We start from the raw sequence: 18181 nt of genomic DNA, 5'->3' as shown, positions 1-18181 counted from the left end.
AGAAAGTAGGAGCGGCTAGGGTTTTGGGTGAGGAAGAGAGGAAAAAAGCATTATATAGGGGGTGACCTACTGAGCAGTTCATCCAGCCGTTGTGGACCGGTTCCAGACCGGTTTTGACCGGCTGGAGCCGGGTTTTTGCCCGTTTAGGCTGGTTTGACCGGCCTGGACAGTTTTTTTTATCTTTGGACTATTTTTTTTAAATCATCTTTGGACTCCTTGATCAGCCCAATATTTTTTTTTACTTTCAACCCAAACATTAATATTTAATTATAGTATTAAGGAAATTAAAAGGAAATAATTAAATTTAATTATAGTATTGATTTAGTATTAAATTTTAAATCTAAATTTGGTGAAAATAGATATTATAATTTAATGCTGTATGGTGGGACACGGGTGGGACCCTTGTAATAATAATTTAAGAGCCTATACATTAGAACAAAATCTGCTTGAGGCTCTTAGTAGACTCTTAAATCTGATGTGGCACATAAATAGTGTAGAATAGTGTATAAGAGCCCAAATAAGAGTCAAGGCATTAGAGTTGCTCTTATTGACCTAGAGGAAGTGTGTCATGAATACGCAGTCTCAGAAATGAAATAAGAGAAGAGGATCGAATTGAATATAGTGAAGGTGAATCCAGCGAGCAATCGAAATTTCAATGCCATCTGGCTTCGAAGGGCGTAAGTAGAATTAACAAACGTCGGGCGTTGCAGATTCTGGACTCTGGGAAAACGAGGAAGGGGGAAACAGGCAAAAGGAGAGGCAGAAAAACAAGAGCAGAGGTAGGCTCTGCGATTCTCAGAGAAGTCAGTGAAGGGTCTGGAGGCGTTGATCCCACACTAGCGAGTCTACAGACAACAGTAGAAAGGACAGGGTCTGGAGGATACTTCACAAGGGCCACAAAAGCATGGTTATTGGGGAATGGAGCAGGCCTTCGTTATCCAGGTACTGATGCAGAAGCAATAAGGGGTTTGGCAGAGGAAGGACCTGTTCGTTGACCTGTTCGTGTGGGGGTTGATGGGGCGTGATCGCAAATGGCTATCATGGAAAGTTAGGGGGTTAGGATGTGCTGAGGAGAGAAAGTCTGTTCGAGATGTTGTCAGGAAAGCGAAGGTAGAATTATGTTTTTTTTTTCAGGAAACAAAACTGGGAGAAGAAGAATTAAGGATAGGGTGGAATTTGATACAATCCCTCAATTTACAAGGAGAATTTTGTTCTGCTGATGGAACTGCGGGGGGATTAGTTTCTTGTTGGGATCAATCTTCAATTACAGTAGAGGAGGTGGTGAAGGACTCCAATTCTATTCTGCTAGTGGCAAAGGTCTGAGGATGGTAATTGCACCTGTGATGTGAGAAGGGAACGACTCCATCATCAGTGATGGGCTTAAGACGAGCTCATATTAGGAAAAGCTTACTGGGCTTTGTTTTTGTAATTCCCAAAGGTAACTTTGGCCATTAGAAACTATATTTATTTTATTTATTCGTAGTCAAGGGTCTGTAGTGGGAAGTTTGTGAGCTAAGTAGTCATTCTTCTTGGTGTTGCCTCATGTTTGAGTACTCTTTTTCCTCCCCTAAGATTTTTCCCACTGGGTTTTTTTAGGGAGGTTTTAATGAGGCTTGCTCATGAATTGCAACCGCACCAAAATAGATTAGCTCTGGATGATATTTTGTAGCATTGATTTCAAATTTTACATGAGAGGAATGTTCTCATGAACTTTTTACTTATTATTAATAAATTCAGTTTGCTCTAAAAAAAAAAAAGAAATATCATGTTAGGCGTCCTCCCTATCAAATGTTGTTTGGATAGAGGACGGACCTCTAGAGAACGGACCTCTGAGACTTTCCGATTTTTTGGTTGTTGACCGTTTGGCTTCCATGCTTGTTTTTAATTTTTGGTAGATCTTCGATGCCGGTTTGATTTATTATTATTATTTTTTGGTTACAAATGAGAGGTTAAGCCCTGAACGAAAACAAACTATTATGTTTTGTTATTTATTATTTAATTTAAATTAACTTTTTTTTTTGAGAGAGAATTTTTTTTTGAAAACAAAGAAAAATTTAAATTAACCATTTTTTTTGGTCAGTAAAATTTAAATTAACTTTGAATAAAAGAAAAATGCAACACACCACATTTCCATCCGTTTACATTTCGCATTCAAGCAGTCATATATATGTTCGATGAGAGAGTATAAAATGAAATTAGGGATTTGCGAAATCACAATGCAGAGAGGTTAAAGGTCTCGCGCGTCTCAGCCACGATCAAAGACGTACCCCGTCGCGCATCCGTCGTCCCTACCGCCGGAGTGACCCACCGCCACTGAGACCCTTCCTTTCATCGCTATCTCACAATCCCATGCCCAAAACCACTTCATTGTTTCAATTGCTCCACTAGGTATGTGCCAATTCATTTTTTTCCTTCGTCTAAATGACTTTGTTTATTTCATACTTATATGCATATGCATGTCGAATCTGGTACAAACCTGGTTTGCTAGCCTGCATAATCTGTCTGGAAAGTGTTGAAAAAGTAGATTCTTTCATGCTCTTTAATTTAATCAACCATGTAATCAATCTGTTACTAAAAATTATTGTTGGATTTAATGTTTTGTGGGTTATTTGGTTTGAGTTTGTGCTTTCTCCTTATGTGATTTGGGTTGGATACTTGGATTAGCCTTCATGAGGCATAAGTGTGCTTTCTACTGACACAATTTATCTGTCCATTGACAATATTTTCAGCTCTATTTGCCACCACTGCTAAAAAATGAACAACCAACGTCGAAGAAGGAGCTCAGAGAGCCTCAATCTCTCTTCCATTCTCCCGCAAGGTTACCGGTGAGATCTCTGCTTCGTTTCAAATTGGTGTGTAAGCCCTGGCTCTTTCTCATTTCCGATCCCCAATTCGGTAAATCTCACTATGACCTAGCTGCTGCACCCACCCACCGATGTCTGGCAAAACGTAATGATTCTGAAATTGAGTCCCTAGATATAGATGCAGCACTTTACAATCATGAGTCTTCTGTTGTAAACCTCAAATTTCCGCTTTCATCACCTCCTGGCGAACATAGTGATTATTTTCTTTACAACCCTGTTGATTTCTTGGGTTCTTGTAGAGGGTTTATACTTGTAGCCTATCGAGGGGGTAATATTATTATATGGAACCCATCAACCCGTGTCCAGAGAAGAATTGCAGACAACCGTGAAGGGATGAGGTTTCTTTTTTTAAATGGTTTTGGGTATGACACATCAACGGATGACTACTTGTTTGTTTGTATAGAAGTGATTCCTTGGGATACCTATATTTATAGTGAACAAGATCCAGACATTATAGCTAATCATCCTACTTGCATTTGCCTTTTTTCCCTGAAAACAAATTCCTGGTTTTCCCCAGAGGGTACTTATGCTCAATATGTGGATCTGCGCTATTGTGAATTCAGAGTTGGGTCCTTCTTGAATGAGGCTCTGCATTGGTTGGTTATCTCTGTTGAAACCAATAATCATGCAATCATTGCGTTTGATTTGGTAGAAAGGAGTTTGTCAGAGATTCCTTTGTCTCAAACTTTAGCCAGGGAATTAGAATGTAGAGAGTATCATTTGCGGGTCATGGGAGAATGTCTCAGCCTATGTTGCCCGGGTGATCACTATGACGTGGCTTCAATGGCTGAGATTTGGATGATGAAAAAATATAAAGTGCGGTCTTCTTGGACTAAGTTATTTGTTTTTTCTACTTGTAACATTCCCCACAACATGTTTTTTCCAATATGTTTCACCAAACATGGTCGTATTTTTGGATCAAATGGTGTTGACAGATTAATGATAGTTAATGACATAGGAAAGCTGCTTGATGAATGCACATTTGATACGTATAGAGCGGATTTACTTCATTGTGGTATGTATAGAGAGAGTTTACTATCACTCCCTAATGAATTAGAGGAAACAAGTGAAGATGGACCAGCTGACGAGTTCCTTGGAGGAGACAAGTGAAGTTGACCAATGGTATCTGACAATAAGAATTAGTGTATGTTATTCTTCATTCCTTTTCACCATTTTATTACTATTTATCATGCATAGTGAAAAATGAGAAGTCATATGTACAACACATGATACAAGAACATGATTCCTTAATCTATCGATTTACTTCAATGTGGTATGTATAGAGAGAGTTTACTATCACTCCCTAATGAATTAGAGGAAACAAGTGAAGATGGACCAGCTGACGAGTTCCTTGGAGGAGACAAGTGAAGTTGACCAATGGTATCTGACAATAAGAATTAGTGTATGTTATTCTTCATTCCTTTTCACCATTTTATTACTATTTATCATGCATAGTGAAAAATGAGAAGTCATATGTACAACACATGATACAAGAACATGATTCCTTAATCTATCTTGTACTTTCTCCGTCTTAAGTGATTATATTTCTTTCTAAAAAAAAATAAGTGTGACAAAAGAAATTGCAAGAAAAGAGGAGTCTTGGTGGTGGACGAAATTTATAGGATAAACATTTGATGTCGCCTTTTCTTAGAATAATCGAAGACAATTTTGGTGGTAAATTATATAAGGAAAACTACTAAACCCTGTGTTTAAATAATAGTTCTCTGACTAAGATCCTATAGAATTTGTAATATATTGACATTTAAAATAAGCTCATCTTTTCTAGCAGGCCATGAAGGGTGCAAGAGTGATCTACAGTTATGCTTGATGTCTTGGCTTGCCTTCAAATGATGATAGTGCAAGAGGAGAGCTTAGCATTTGGAAGAGAATGTTATTTACACAATGTTAAATCATCTCGCTTTAGTAGTGTTTGCTTTCTTGTGATTTCAGTAAGTTGGAGTCAAGGCTGTCTTTTGAACTTAATTATTATGAGTTATGATACCCTAGCTGGAGTTTGGACATGCTATTTAGCATCTTTATATTTTCTCCTCTTAATTTTGTTATTGTAGTTGTTGTTTGTTTCTGTTACCATTTACTTGGTTTTCAGGTTCAATCTCTACTTATTTGTACTGTATTTAGGTACCTCTTTTGCAAGGTATTGTGCTGTTACTCATTTTAAGTTGAAGTTATGGTGATAATGTCAATCTTAATCATTTCACATGTGGTCAGTTTAACCCCTTAATCATACTGATGTTCATGAGGTATCTGTCATGCAGTTTCATGATATCTGCAGACATACTTTCATTGCCACAGCGAACTTGCGTTACGTGCAAACTTGCTTCTCTTTTCTTTTTGATTTTGGTAAAAAACTTGACTTATTTGGACCGGTTAATATAAGAAAAATATGTATATGAATAGATAAACAGTAATGGCCTCGTCGGGGCTTTGGATGGTCTTTTTTGCTTAGTCTTCGTCTGATGTTCAAATCATTTATTTGCTCCTCTAAAAAATCTTTTTTTTATAAATAAATTGTTGTTAAACATGGAATTAGCATTGAATTGAAACTGAGGGGATGAGAGGTCATCTAACGAAAGGTCCTGCGTCCTCCTCTACCCAGACGTTATAAGGTAAATTAAAAATTATACTTAGACATTATATAGTTCCCAACTTCCCATATTGCAGTTTCTCCTAACATGCACTAACTGGTGAGAGCCAAAACCAACTGTTCTCGCCAAAACCAACCGAGAGTAGCCTGCATTCCTTTATCACGGATTGTAGGTAAGATGTAGGGGTGAAGGAGTGCCAAACCTTTGTAAGTGCAAGGCAATTAGTCTCATAGATGACGTTCGTGAACCCAAGGTCGAGACACAAGTGTATCACCCACCTAAAGCATATTTTGCCTCCATAATAATAGAACTTAGTTGAGGCACCGAAAATGACATGCAATGACCGGCATATTTCTAGAAGTGTAACGCCCATAGTTTGTGGAATTCCCCTCTGAAAAAGCAGCATCAAAGTTTGCTTCAATCCATCCTATTATTGGTTGATTCCAAGACTGAATCAGAGGTGCTGCACTGAAAGAAACATGTAACAACGACAGAACACTTGGAGTGCGAGTTGGAGCGTTTGTGGAACAGAGAGGAAGTAATTATTGAATTGTTACCGATTGCGCCGCATCCACACTGCCCAAGTGGTGGCTGCAATATTGCTAAGGACCCATATATCATCAACTTACAGCAGGTTGTCTAATATGTTGAATTATCACCATCTATCCATTTTTCTAGTTCTGTCCCACAGGGGAATCTTTTATCTAAGGTGAATAATTTTTTTACTACCTCCATTCTCAATTAACTAGCCGGAGAGATAAGAAACACATATTAAAAGATATAATTAATTTTGATAATTTTCATAAAAGTATTACTCCTTCTACTAGAAATTAAACCCTGCGTTGCACGGGTTCGTTTTTAATTTGTATTTTTTAATTGTAATATTTAATTTTGCAGAAAGGTAAGAAAGATATTATTTAGAAGAAGATTTAGAATATATGTATAATTAAATATAATTGAGTTATGATATTATCACACTTTCTTTCTCTAATAAGGGAAAAAATGATCCAACAGGTAGATTTTTTTTTTTTTGCTTCATCGGAAGAAAAAATAGGTAGATTTCTATTGAGATTGAAATGAGAGTAGTTTTTTTTTTTTATATAAAAAAAATTTAATTACTTAATTAGATTAGTATTGAAATGAACGTGGTAGTCTACTAATTTTTTTTCTAATATTGATTTAGTCATGGCAGTGATGTTATCAGTTGTGCTAATTTTTTTTAATCAAGATTGTTGTGGTTGTTTACCATTGCTGGTTGCATAGAAGTTCTTTTAAAATCACTTTCACGAACATAAAAATAGATTCTATCTAACTGCAGGTTGGACGTCATTTGTTCCCTTTGAATGATTAAGTTGCTATCTTTTTTTCCATAATATGACAATATTGAGGAGTGAAAGATTCTTATTTCTTATCAAGAATATAGTGAGTACTACATTTTACACTTATCTTTCTAGTGCAGTATATAAACACAGCAACCTGCAAGTAAATTGCAGATTTAAAACTAACCATGCGTACTTGTTCAAAGGAAGCAAAATTTTGTAAATTGCAGATTTAATAAACATTAATCTTGCTTCCTTTGAACAAGTACGCATGGTTAGTTTTAAATCTGCAATTTACTTGCAGGTTGCTGTGTTTGCACCGAGTAAATCTGTTCGTTATCTGAATATAACGTTGCCCAACGTAATCAAAGTATTTCCACAGGATAGCGGACCCTACGACTTCATCGATATCGCTGAGGATTAATTTTGTCGAGTGTTGCTTCTGAATAATTTCGTGTACCCTTTGAACTGCTTGCCATGGATTATTTATGTTACTTATCCTGCCTTTGATTATTTACGGTGTAGTTATACAGGTTTTTTTCAATATAAGAGTCTAAATATAATGAGTGGAAATAGAAAGCATGATTAATATAAAGAGAGTCATAATACAAAGAGTCACATGTCATAATATAAAAATATACAAATATACAGTCAATCACTCGCCCCGACCCCTACCGGCCCCCCTACGACCTCTAGGTCCACGAGCTCTGCCTCCACGAGCACCCTCTCACCGGGGTCTGCCTCCACGCGCTCTGCCTCCACGACCTCTGCCTCCCGCAGCTCCAGCTCCTCGGACAGCCGCAAAGGCTACTCCCTAGGTACCAATGAAGGCACTGGATCTAATAAGATCCAACGCCCTCTCATTGAGGGATCGGGCATGCGTGCCCACTGCAAGAGCATCTAGCACCTCCAGTGACTGCTCCAACAAGTCCACGGCCCGACGCACAACCGTCTGCAAAAATAATGTACATACATGTTTAGGTACAAATAAAATATCATGAACAAAAATCACAATTGAATGGAAAATAAAATTCAAACTTACCACAGCACTGAGCTCCTCCCTCCTATCATCAGGGATGATGAACCGATGGGACACACCGCTATACCACCTCATGTAATCCTCCACAGCCTCTCCCGAATAAGTAGCAGGGATCCCCTGAGGGCGCAGGTGCGGCACAAAGTCAGCATCTGCGGTCTCAGCAAGGGACCCAGTCGTCTGGATCTCAGAGGGGTGTCGAGGGACATCCTGTATGTAGCCAAACTGGCGCAGAACCCTCTCTAGTAGATGTCGTCGAACAGCACGGCCAAATGGCGTCCGGATGTAGCCATAATACATGGCCCTCGGATCCCGTGGTCGATGAGCCCGATGGTCCTCAAATGGGGTCCATATAATGTCATCCACCGTCAGCTCATCGAGCATGACGCGCCTCTCATCGAGGCCTGCATGCCCGACCCGGGACGTAACCCACCGCCGCGCCCTAGGCTGGTCCTGCGAGTAGTCCGAATCCGCCCTCCGGATAATGACGCGGTCAGAAAGGTACTCGTAGGCCCATCCTAGCAGGAGCGAGCTGAAACCTCCCATCTGGGCCGTCCCCCTCCTAGACGCTCGACCAAGCTGGTCGTACAACGTAGCGAGCGCAATCACGCCCCACGCGTACTCGGACACTCGACCAAGATCCTGCAACATCCCTATCCAGTACAGGGTCATGTGGTAGCCTCCGCTCTTGCTAGCAAAGAGCGTCGCGCCTAGCTGGTTCACCAGCCAAATCCGCGCAACATCCTCATATCGGTGATCTACAATGAAATGAATTGAGTTAACAGTTTATAACAATACAATAATAATAGATACAATTTAATCAAGTAATAATTAAGACATACCCTCCAACGCAGCATCATACAGGGTCTTCAAGACCCCAAAGCGAATAGTATGGCTCCTATTCGTATCAAAATCAGCATGATAACGAGCAGCAGATCCTCCCATCAGCTCAGCACAGAGCGCTGCACACTCGTCCCTCTCCCCCTCCCAAGCGTATAGAACCTCGACCCCATGGGGAGATGGAGAAGAGCCGACACGTTGTCCAGGGGGATAGTCATCTCCCCGAATGACATGTGGAAGCTACTAGTCTCTTCATGCCATCGCTCCACAAGGGCCAAAATGAGGCCTGCATCTGTCTCCGGGTAGCCGCACCAGGGTAGCTGATGAAGACCCGTATGCTCAATCAACTCTCGAACCCGCCTGTGACTGTCTGAATCACCATCACAAGCAAGGTTCCAAACCTTCCCCCCAGTTGTGGCCACCTTCAAGTGTCGACGGTCCGCATACCGCTCGTCTGTGCGTAGGAGTGCATGCCACGTCAAGGGAGCCTTGTGATCAGCATAATGCGTGAGAAGCGACAGCTCAACAGGCCCCCCGGAAACGGCGGCAACCTCTGGATCAGGTCCTCCTCGCCACCCGGTGCCCCCTCCTCTGGCACGACATCAACATCAACATCAGGAGGAGGAATACTATCCTCGTCGGATGACTCCTCGCTGGATGACTCCTCGCCGGATGACTCCTCGCCTGATGACTCATGGCTAGATAACTCAACCATGGGAGACGGCAGAGTAGGAACTGGATCAGTAGGGTCAACCACGGGATCCAGCACAGTCGCATCCATAGCTGGAGCTGAAGACTCTCCTCTAGTAGACTGCACAGTGGCAACTGGAGCCGAAGACTCTACCATGGGCGACTGCATAGAATCAACTGGAGCTGAAGCCTCCACCGCTTGAGAGGTTGCAGTATGATCGCCGCGCCGGCTAGAAGCATGTAAGCGCCGGTGTCTATCCTCAGTAGCCCCCACATCCTCACTAGCTCGAGACCTCTTTCTGTTCTTCATTCTCACTATATATTCAGAGCAAACAAATTTAATAGCATTAACATCAATTAAAATTATAGTCTCTCAATTATTAAATCTCTCAATTAAATCTCTAAATAAATTCACAAAATAAATTATAGTCTCTCAATTACTAAATCTCTCAATTAAATCTCTAAATAAATTCACTAAATAAATTATAGTCTCTCAATTACTAAATCTCTCAATTAAATCTCTAAATAAAATCACTAAATAAATTATAGTCTCTCAATTATTAAATCTCTCAATTAAATCTCTAAATAAATTCACTAAATAAATTATCTATAAATTCACTATATAATTCACTATCTTAATTATCAATTTAAAAACATTTTCTAAATTAATCAAGCTAATTAGATTTTTGCTTAAAGACTAAACAGACCCAAAATACGGAAATTGAAGTTCCATATCAAATACGGAAAATGATGTTCCCTATCGAATACGGAAAATCATTTTCCGTATTGAACCAGAACCTCCATTAACGCCATTGCTGAATCGGTACTCGCCCCAAACCTCCATTAACGCCATTTCAGCCAACATAACCTCTACGTAAGCATCAATCGACTACCCTAGGGTTGAAAGATTCACATAATTTCAAGTTAAATGGTGAAAATCCAAACTTACTTACCTCTAGGTTTCAATGCAATGAATGGGGAGAATGGGTTTGATGAATAGCTTTGATGGAGATGATGGAACCCTTTCCAGATGATGATTGAAGCGAGGAGAGCGTCGGAGAGCGTCGGAGATCGAAGATTGAAGAGGAAAAAGGAGAAGGTTGGAAGAGAGCGCTGAAATGGGTTTGAAAAAACCCTCTGTCGTTTACATACTAATATAATACGGAACTTTATCTTCCGTATTCAATACGGAATTTAATTTTCCGTATTCTATTAAAGGGGGGCTTTCCAGTAACTTCCCCACTTTAAGTGGGGTGCGGAGCCCCATAGGGGGGGCCCCAAACCCAATTCCCTTGCATTAGCCATGATAAGGAATATGTGTGTTTTCTACTGACACAATTTATCTGTCCATTGACAATATTTTCAGCTCTATCTACCACTACAAAATGAACAACCAACGTCCAAGAAGGACCATAGAGAGCCCCAATCTCTCTTCCATTCTCCCGCACGATTTGATCGTTCAAATTCTGTTGAGGTTACCGGTGAGATCTCTGCTTCGTTTCAAATCGGTGTGTAAGCCTTGGCTCTCTCTCATTTCCGATCCCCAATTCGGTAAATCTCACTATGACCTAGCTGCTGCACCCACCCACCGGTGTCTTGCAAAATGTAATGATTCTGAAGTTGAATCCCTAGATATAGATGCATCACTTCAAAATTATGAGTCTTCTGTAGTAAACCTCAAATATCCCCTTTCATCACCCCATCACGAGAACAAACCTGTTGATTTCTTGGGTTCTTGTAGAGGGTTTATACTTGTTGCCAATCGAGGGGGTAATATTATTGTGTGGAATCCATCAACCAGTGTCCAGAGAAGAATTGTAGACAACCTTGGATGGAAGAAGTTTCAGTTTTTAAATGGTTTTGGATATGACCCATCAACGGATGACTACTTGCTTGTTCGTATAGAAGTGATTTTTTGGGATGATTATATTTATAGTCAACAAGATCCAAACATTATAGCTAATCATCCTACTCGTATTCGCCTTTTTTCCATGAAAACAAATTCCGGGTTATACCTAGAGGGTACTTATGCTCAATATGTGAATTTGTGTTATTGTGAATTCAGAGTTGGGTCCTTCTTGAACGAAGCTCTGCATTGGTTGGTTACCTCTGTTGAAACCAGTAATCATGCAATCATTGCCTTTGATTTGGTAGAAGGAAGTTTGTCAGAGATTCCTTTGTCTCAAATTTTAGCCAGGGAATTAGAAGGTAGAGAGTATCATTTGCGGTTCATGGGAGAATGTTTCAGCCTATGTTGCCCGGGTGATCAGTCTGGCGTGGCTTCAATGGCTGAGATTTGGATGATGAAAAACTATAAAGTGCGGTCTTCTTGGACTAAGTTATTTGCTTTTTCTACTTGTAACATTCCCCGCAACATGTTTTGTCCAATATGTTTCACCAAACATGGTGAAATTTTTGGATCAAACGGCTCTACAAGCTTAATGATAGTTAATGACGAAGGAAAGTTGCTTGATGAATGCACATTTGATACGTATACCGAGGATTTACTTCATTGTGGTATGTATAGAGAGAGTTTACTATCACTCCCTAAAGAATTAGAGGAAACAAGTGAAGATGGACCAGCTGACGAGTTCCTTAGAGGAGACAAGTGAAGATGACCAATGGTATCTGACAATAAGAACTAGTGTATGCTATTCTTCAATCCTTTTCACCATTTTATTACTATTTATCATGCACAGTGAAAAATGAGAAGTCATATGTAGAACACATGATACAAGAACATGATTCCTTAATCTATTGTGTACTTACTCCGTTTTATGTAATTATATTTCTTTGTACAAAAAAAATAAGTGACATATGAAATTGCAAGAAAAGAGGAGTCTTGGTGGTGGCCTGAATTTACAAGTTGATAGGAAAAACATTTGATGTCGCCTTTTCTTAGAATAATCGAAGACAGTTTTCGTGGTAAATTATATAAGGAAAACTACTAAAGCTTGGGTTGAAATAACAGTTCTCTGACTAAGATCCTAAAGAATTTATAATATATTGACATTTAAAATAAGCTCATCTTTTCTAGCAGGCCATGAAGGGTGCAAGAGTGATCTACAGTTATGCTTGATGTCTTGGCTTGCCTTCAAATGATGATAGTGCAAGAGGAGAGCTTAGCACTTGGAAGAGAATTATATTTGCACAATGTTAAATCATCTCGCTTTAGTAGTGTTTGCTTTATCGTGATTTCAGTAAGTTGGAGTCAAGGCTGGCTTTTGAACTTAATTAGTATGAGTTAGGATACCCTAGCTGGAGTTTGGACATGCTATTTAACATCTTTATCTTTTCTCCTCTTAATTTTGTTATTGTAGTTGTTGTTTGTTACTGTTATCATTTACTTGGTTTTCAGGTTCAATCTCTACTTATTTGTACTGTATTTAGGTACCTCTTTTGCAAGGTATTGTGCTGTTACTCATTTTAAGTTGAAGTTATGGTGATAATGTCAATCTTAATCATTTCACATGTGGTCAGTTTAACCCCTTAATCATGCTGATGTTCATGAGGTATCTGTCATATGCTGTTTCATGATATCTGCAGACACACTTTCATTGCCATAGCGAACTTTCGTTATGTGCAAACTTGCTTGCTTTTCTTTTCTTTTATTTTTAATTTTGGTCAAAAACTTGCCTTATTTGGACTGGTTAATATAAGAGAAATATGAATTTGAATATATACACAATAATGGCCTCGTGGGGGCTTTGGATGTTCTCTTTTATTTGTAATAATACAATGAATAGGGCGAATGGGCGAAAAAAAATGGACCAGCTTAGTCTTCGCCTGATATTCAAATCATTTATTTGCTCCTCTAAAAAAATCATTGTTTTTTGTATAAATAAATTGTTGTTAAACATGGAATTATCATTGAATTGAAACTGAGGAAGATGAGAGGTCAGCTAACAAAATAGTGCCTAAACGAAAGGGTCCTCCTCTACCCAGACATTATAAGGAAAATAAAAAAATATACTTAGACATTATATAGTTCCCAACTTCCCATATTGCAGTTTCTCTTTACATGAACTAATTTGTGAGAGCCAAAACCAACCCTTCTCACCAAAACCAACCGTGAGTAGCCTGCATTCCTTTACCGTGGAATGTAGGTAAGAAGATGAAGGGGTGGAGGAGTGCCAAACCATTGTAAGTGCAAGGCAATCCTCCACAATAATAGGACTTAGTTGAGGCACCGAATATGACATGCAATGAATGGGATATTTCCAGAAGTGTCACGCCCATAGTCTGTGCAATTCCCCTCTGAAAATGCAGCATCAAAGTTTGCTTCGATCCATCCTATTGTTGGTTGATTCCAAGATTGAATTTGAGGTGTTGCAGAACACTTGGGAGACTTCGAGTGCGAGTTGGAGCGTTTGTGGAACAAAGAGCAAGTCATTATTGAATTGTTTCCGATTGCGCCGCATCCACACTGCCCAACTGGTGGCTGCAATATTGCTAAGGACCCATATATCATCAACTTGCAACATGTTGTCTAATATGTAATATGTTGAATTACTTGAATTATCGCTATCTATCCATTTTTTCTATTCCCGTCACACATGGGCATCTTTTATCTAAGGTGGATAACTTTTTTACTACCTGCACTATCAATTAACTTGCCGAAGAGATAAGAAACACATATTAAAAATATAATTAATTTTGGTAATTTTCATGAGAGTATTACTCCCTTCGTTTTAGAATAGTTGTTGTTTTAGTTTTTGACATATTTTAAACAATTTATCACATTTTTTTTTCATATATACTCTTATTTAATATTGTAGCGCTCACATACCACCTCTAAATCTTACCAATCATAATTCACATTGAACATTTAATCCCTAATCTCTCAAAGTACTATGTTTTTTTTTTTTTGAAATCAAAGTACTCTGTTTTAGAAACATACTGTAACAGATAGTCGTTCAAAAAAGAAACATAACAGATAGGTGTGTAATATATTAATGTGCAGCGGTTCCTCACGTTTTTCAGTACTGATCCCAAAACCCTAAACCATTATCGATTGAGAAGCTTTTCAACTCTATCTTCTCCACTGGAAAATGTAAGACCCAAGTTTTAAACTTATGCCAAGTGAATAAAATTCTTATTCGCGATTAGGGTTGATGTATCGTGAAGGGAAACCTGAACAAGAGTTTACCAAATGAAATAAATTTATGAAGGAGAAAGTTCAGGAAAAGTCTAAGGATTGTATCGAAGTCGATAAAATGTTATAACACGATTAGTATTATTCGTTTACGCCTATGACGAGAGCCTTAGGAAAAGATTAATTCCACCCTTGGAACACTGTAGGAATTAATTCCGAAAATCTTCAAAAGGAATATAGGGATTTCTCTTATTCCTTTCCTTGACAAGCGTTTCAAGGCGAAACTCTAGAATCTACGAACGTCCGATTCCAATCCTCGGAAGTTTGCCGAAACTAAAACCCTGATAGTTCAAAACCCTAAAATCAACCGACGATGAAGACTTTTTCTATTCGGAGCTTCAAATGAAGATTCTACGCGCGTACACCCATTTCTCTTGATGATTTCAATCTTTCTTCAGAAGGAAGTTTTCTATTCTGACATTCGATGCAAAAAGTAACTTATCGGGTAAAATAGTTTTACACCGACTTTGCATTAGTCACCTAAAATACAAGGAAACCTCTTTTGAGTTTTGGAATTATGTCGCCAAAACCTATCTTAGAATTCACGGAGAATGAAGCCGGAAAAATCGGAATCGCGAAACTTTCATTTTCCCGCGTTTTTCCCAACCTCTATATATATCCAAGAAATGAGAAAAAATCACAAAACTCACCCATTTTCTTCACCAAGGCCGCGAGTTTGCTAGAGGAGGGAGAAGAGAAGATTTTCTTCATTTCTTGCTTGATTGTTGATTCAACAGTTGCTGCTTGAAGGTATCGAGGTATAGTCGCTAATCCTTACCTCTGATCGTCTTTTCCGTAGCTTTTCTCTATGTCTTTCTGTGCTCCTAGTTTTGAGGTTTTTGCAAAACTATCCTGATAACTTCATTTTTCTATCTAAACATCTTCCCTACGTGCCCAAGAGCATGTTTATCTAATAATACTGCGCCGATTCTCGAAAAACTACCGTCGAGTTTCAATTCTGCTTAAAATACCCATTTTGGGGCAAAGCTTCGTCCTTTGGGCTGAAAACTATCGCCTTAGCTTAGAGCTAGTAGGATTAGTTGTCATAAACGTCGTTGGTGACGTCCCCATCCAATTTGCTTTTTGAAATTTCAGTTTTGAAATTCTGAGCTAAAAATATTGACCAAAATACCCCTGCGACAGCTTTTGATCCGATAATTTTTCCGAGTTTAGAATACCCTTAGTTACGACTAATAATAACCTAGGAACCAAGTTTGATCGAAGAAAAATCGACCCACCTAATTACCAATAGTGGCCGAGCACCCTAGGGGGGGAGGAAGAAAATTCTTGTTTCAAAAACTTGTCCTTTCGCGCTAGATTATCGTACCTCGGAGTATATACTACTTCGTGTAACCTTAGTGAGTATTGATTACTGAGTTTCTGATAGTTTTTGATGGAATTCTGTGGTTTTACTCTAAAGGTTCTTTTGAAGAATTTCCTGAAGATCAAGGAGCGCATTGTGAAGGAACTTTCGAAGAGAATCCTGGAGAATCTACAGGTGAGGGCTACTCACTGAATCCTTAGTTAATGCCTAGGTGTCGATGCTTTCGACATTGATTTACTGTTTATGCACTTGTTTGTGTTTGACTGGAAAAATGTTTTCTGAGGCTTCGGCTGACAATGTAGATGATTCATCTACTGACTGTTTTTGAGATTGACTTACATGCTACGTGCTATGTGGGTAATCTAGGATGTGTGATGCATGCTTTATATGCTAAGTGCTACGTGATTATTCTAGGATGTGTTGATATATGACATGTTTGTTGACTGTGCTGATTTAATTATGTCTTTTCACTGATATCTGAGATTCTGAGTAGTGAGAATAGCGGGCAGGTCATGCCGATTTTATTTTGAGTTTTTGGGGAAAGTTTGATAGGACGAACGAAGATTCGGGCCTTGTTATGGTTGTAGTAGATCGAGACATTCTCGGGGAGTTAATTGGGATTATGGGATGTTGAAAACTCATAAGTTTTGCGATAAGACTAAATGGAAATTATTTTGTAAGGAAAATTCATAAGACATTAAACAACCTCTAAATCTTCAAATAATGATAACAAACTCGAAAGGAAGCTTAGGATGCAAATCTTAGTTGTGGGAAAGCGAGAAGTGTCGTCGGATCCAGGTGTGAGAATGTTAAGAAGTTTTGAGTATGTTGATACTCTTGTGCTCTGGGAGCAGTTGTGTTGTTGGGCTATCCGAGAGATAAGCCGGGAAACAGGTAGTTTCCGAGTATGTTGATACTCTTGCTCGTTGAGCAGTTTTGACCATCGGATGGAGATGAGTCGGATGATTTGGAGATCATCATGAGTTATTATGTTGTTGTAAAGAAGTGTCTTTTGTCGCAGAATCGACTTTACCTTAGGGTAAGCTTTTAGAGACATTAATTTAGCTAGAACGTGGCGACGTGTCGAGTGAGGTCGGAGACGTTGTTTGGCTAATCATTTCGCATTCATGCACCATTAATGAGGTATTAACACGAGACGGACTTCGGACCTCGGTAGATTCCAAAATGGTCATAAGACCCGGATTTCCGCGTAAGAGCGCTATTAGGCGACTCTTAGTAGCAGACCGAAATGGCAGGCCTTCGGGTTTTATGCTGATCTGACTACCGTTGTTGTTGGTATAAGAGGCACGCGGGCCAAAATGGTCCCACCGTGGCTGGTGCTAGGGCTGATCCGTTGATGTCCATCCTTTTCGGAATGCATTTGGTTAACTGGGTTAACCGTTATCTGCATTTCATGCAACATGCATACTGACTTAGTTGCTGAGTGTGATTGATAATTGTTAATCCTATTTGATGCATGCTATTTGTTATTACTGTCGTTTATATTCATTGTGGAATATGCAACCCTAGGATGCTATCTCTAGCTATAAGCCTAAGTGGCTAATCTCTTATCTGTATCTATTGGTGATATTACTTACATAATTCTTTGGAGTTGACCCTCGCGTCTTCTGTGTGTGCTTTGGCGGACTACGCCCATTGTCAGATGTCTTTAGCGGATTGGTTCACGATGGTCCACCCTTCGGGGGGGACTAGATATGAGATGATAGATCAGGATGACCCCGGCGCGTGGGTGGTTGACCCCGCTAACCATCGTGCGACGTACTCGGGGAGGATCATGGAGGATCGGGTAGACAGAGTAGGACACTTGATGGAAGGAGTACCGAGGAGGAGCACTGTCAGTTTCAACTTGCCGCCCGGAGTGCATTGCGGGCCAGGAGTAGGAGCGCCACCGCCACCGTCGTCTTCGGATGATGAGGACCCCTCAGAGGAGGAGCCTGTGGGAGTGCATTCTTCAGAGTCCAGTTCACCCACCGTTGCTATCATTGATGATCATGGTTCGGGCCCAAAGCCCGTGAGTTCAGCACCGGAGCGCATTGCGGTTGCGTGGGGAGGACGGATAGTGTTTATAGACTTGGTCGTTCTGGATTCAGATTCAGACGACGATCATGCTAGCATGTAGGTTTTAGTGCTGGTGTGAGCTCCTCGAGATAGGATTAGTGTAGGAGTAGAGTCTTAGCTCTGACCATTATTTGTTTCTTTGGGGACATGGTAGTTTCCCACCTATAGCTTTTTGTGTGGTTTCTTTACGGGAATCACAGAGAGTTGGTTGGACTTAGGAGGTCTTGTTTTCAGGCCGATTGGGCTAACTTATTCTCGTTTTTGAGGT

At 39.7% G+C, this 18181-nt stretch overlaps 1 protein-coding gene and 1 long non-coding RNA gene across 3 annotated transcripts; both read left to right on the top strand.

Annotated features, from left to right (window-relative positions):
- The first annotated feature begins 2152 nt into the window (after positions 1-2152).
- Positions 2153-5043, top strand: LOC130729740 (uncharacterized). Of its 2 annotated transcripts, XR_009016128.1 has the most exons (4): positions 2154-2388; positions 2730-4008; positions 4148-4266; positions 4654-4977. It is a non-coding gene; the product is annotated as an uncharacterized LOC130729740 (long non-coding RNA). The 2 variants fall into 2 exon arrangements; XR_009016111.1 differs by having other exon boundaries at positions 2153-2388; positions 2730-4266; positions 4654-5043.
- Positions 5044-10740: 5697 nt separating this feature from the next.
- LOC130736511 (F-box protein CPR1-like) lies at positions 10741-11967 on the top strand. Its single transcript, XM_057588337.1, has one exon. The coding sequence runs from the start codon at positions 10741-10743 to the stop codon at positions 11965-11967; it is 1227 nt and encodes a 408-aa protein (XP_057444320.1).
- Positions 11968-18181: the final 6214 nt, after the last annotated feature.

The sequence above is a fragment of the Lotus japonicus genome, chromosome 1, assembly GCF_012489685.1.
Source record: "Lotus japonicus ecotype B-129 chromosome 1, LjGifu_v1.2".
NCBI classification, from domain to species: Eukaryota; Viridiplantae; Streptophyta; class Magnoliopsida; order Fabales; family Fabaceae; genus Lotus; species Lotus japonicus.
Note: the sequence above shows the minus strand (reverse complement) of the source record. Positions and strands in the feature narration are given on the sequence as shown.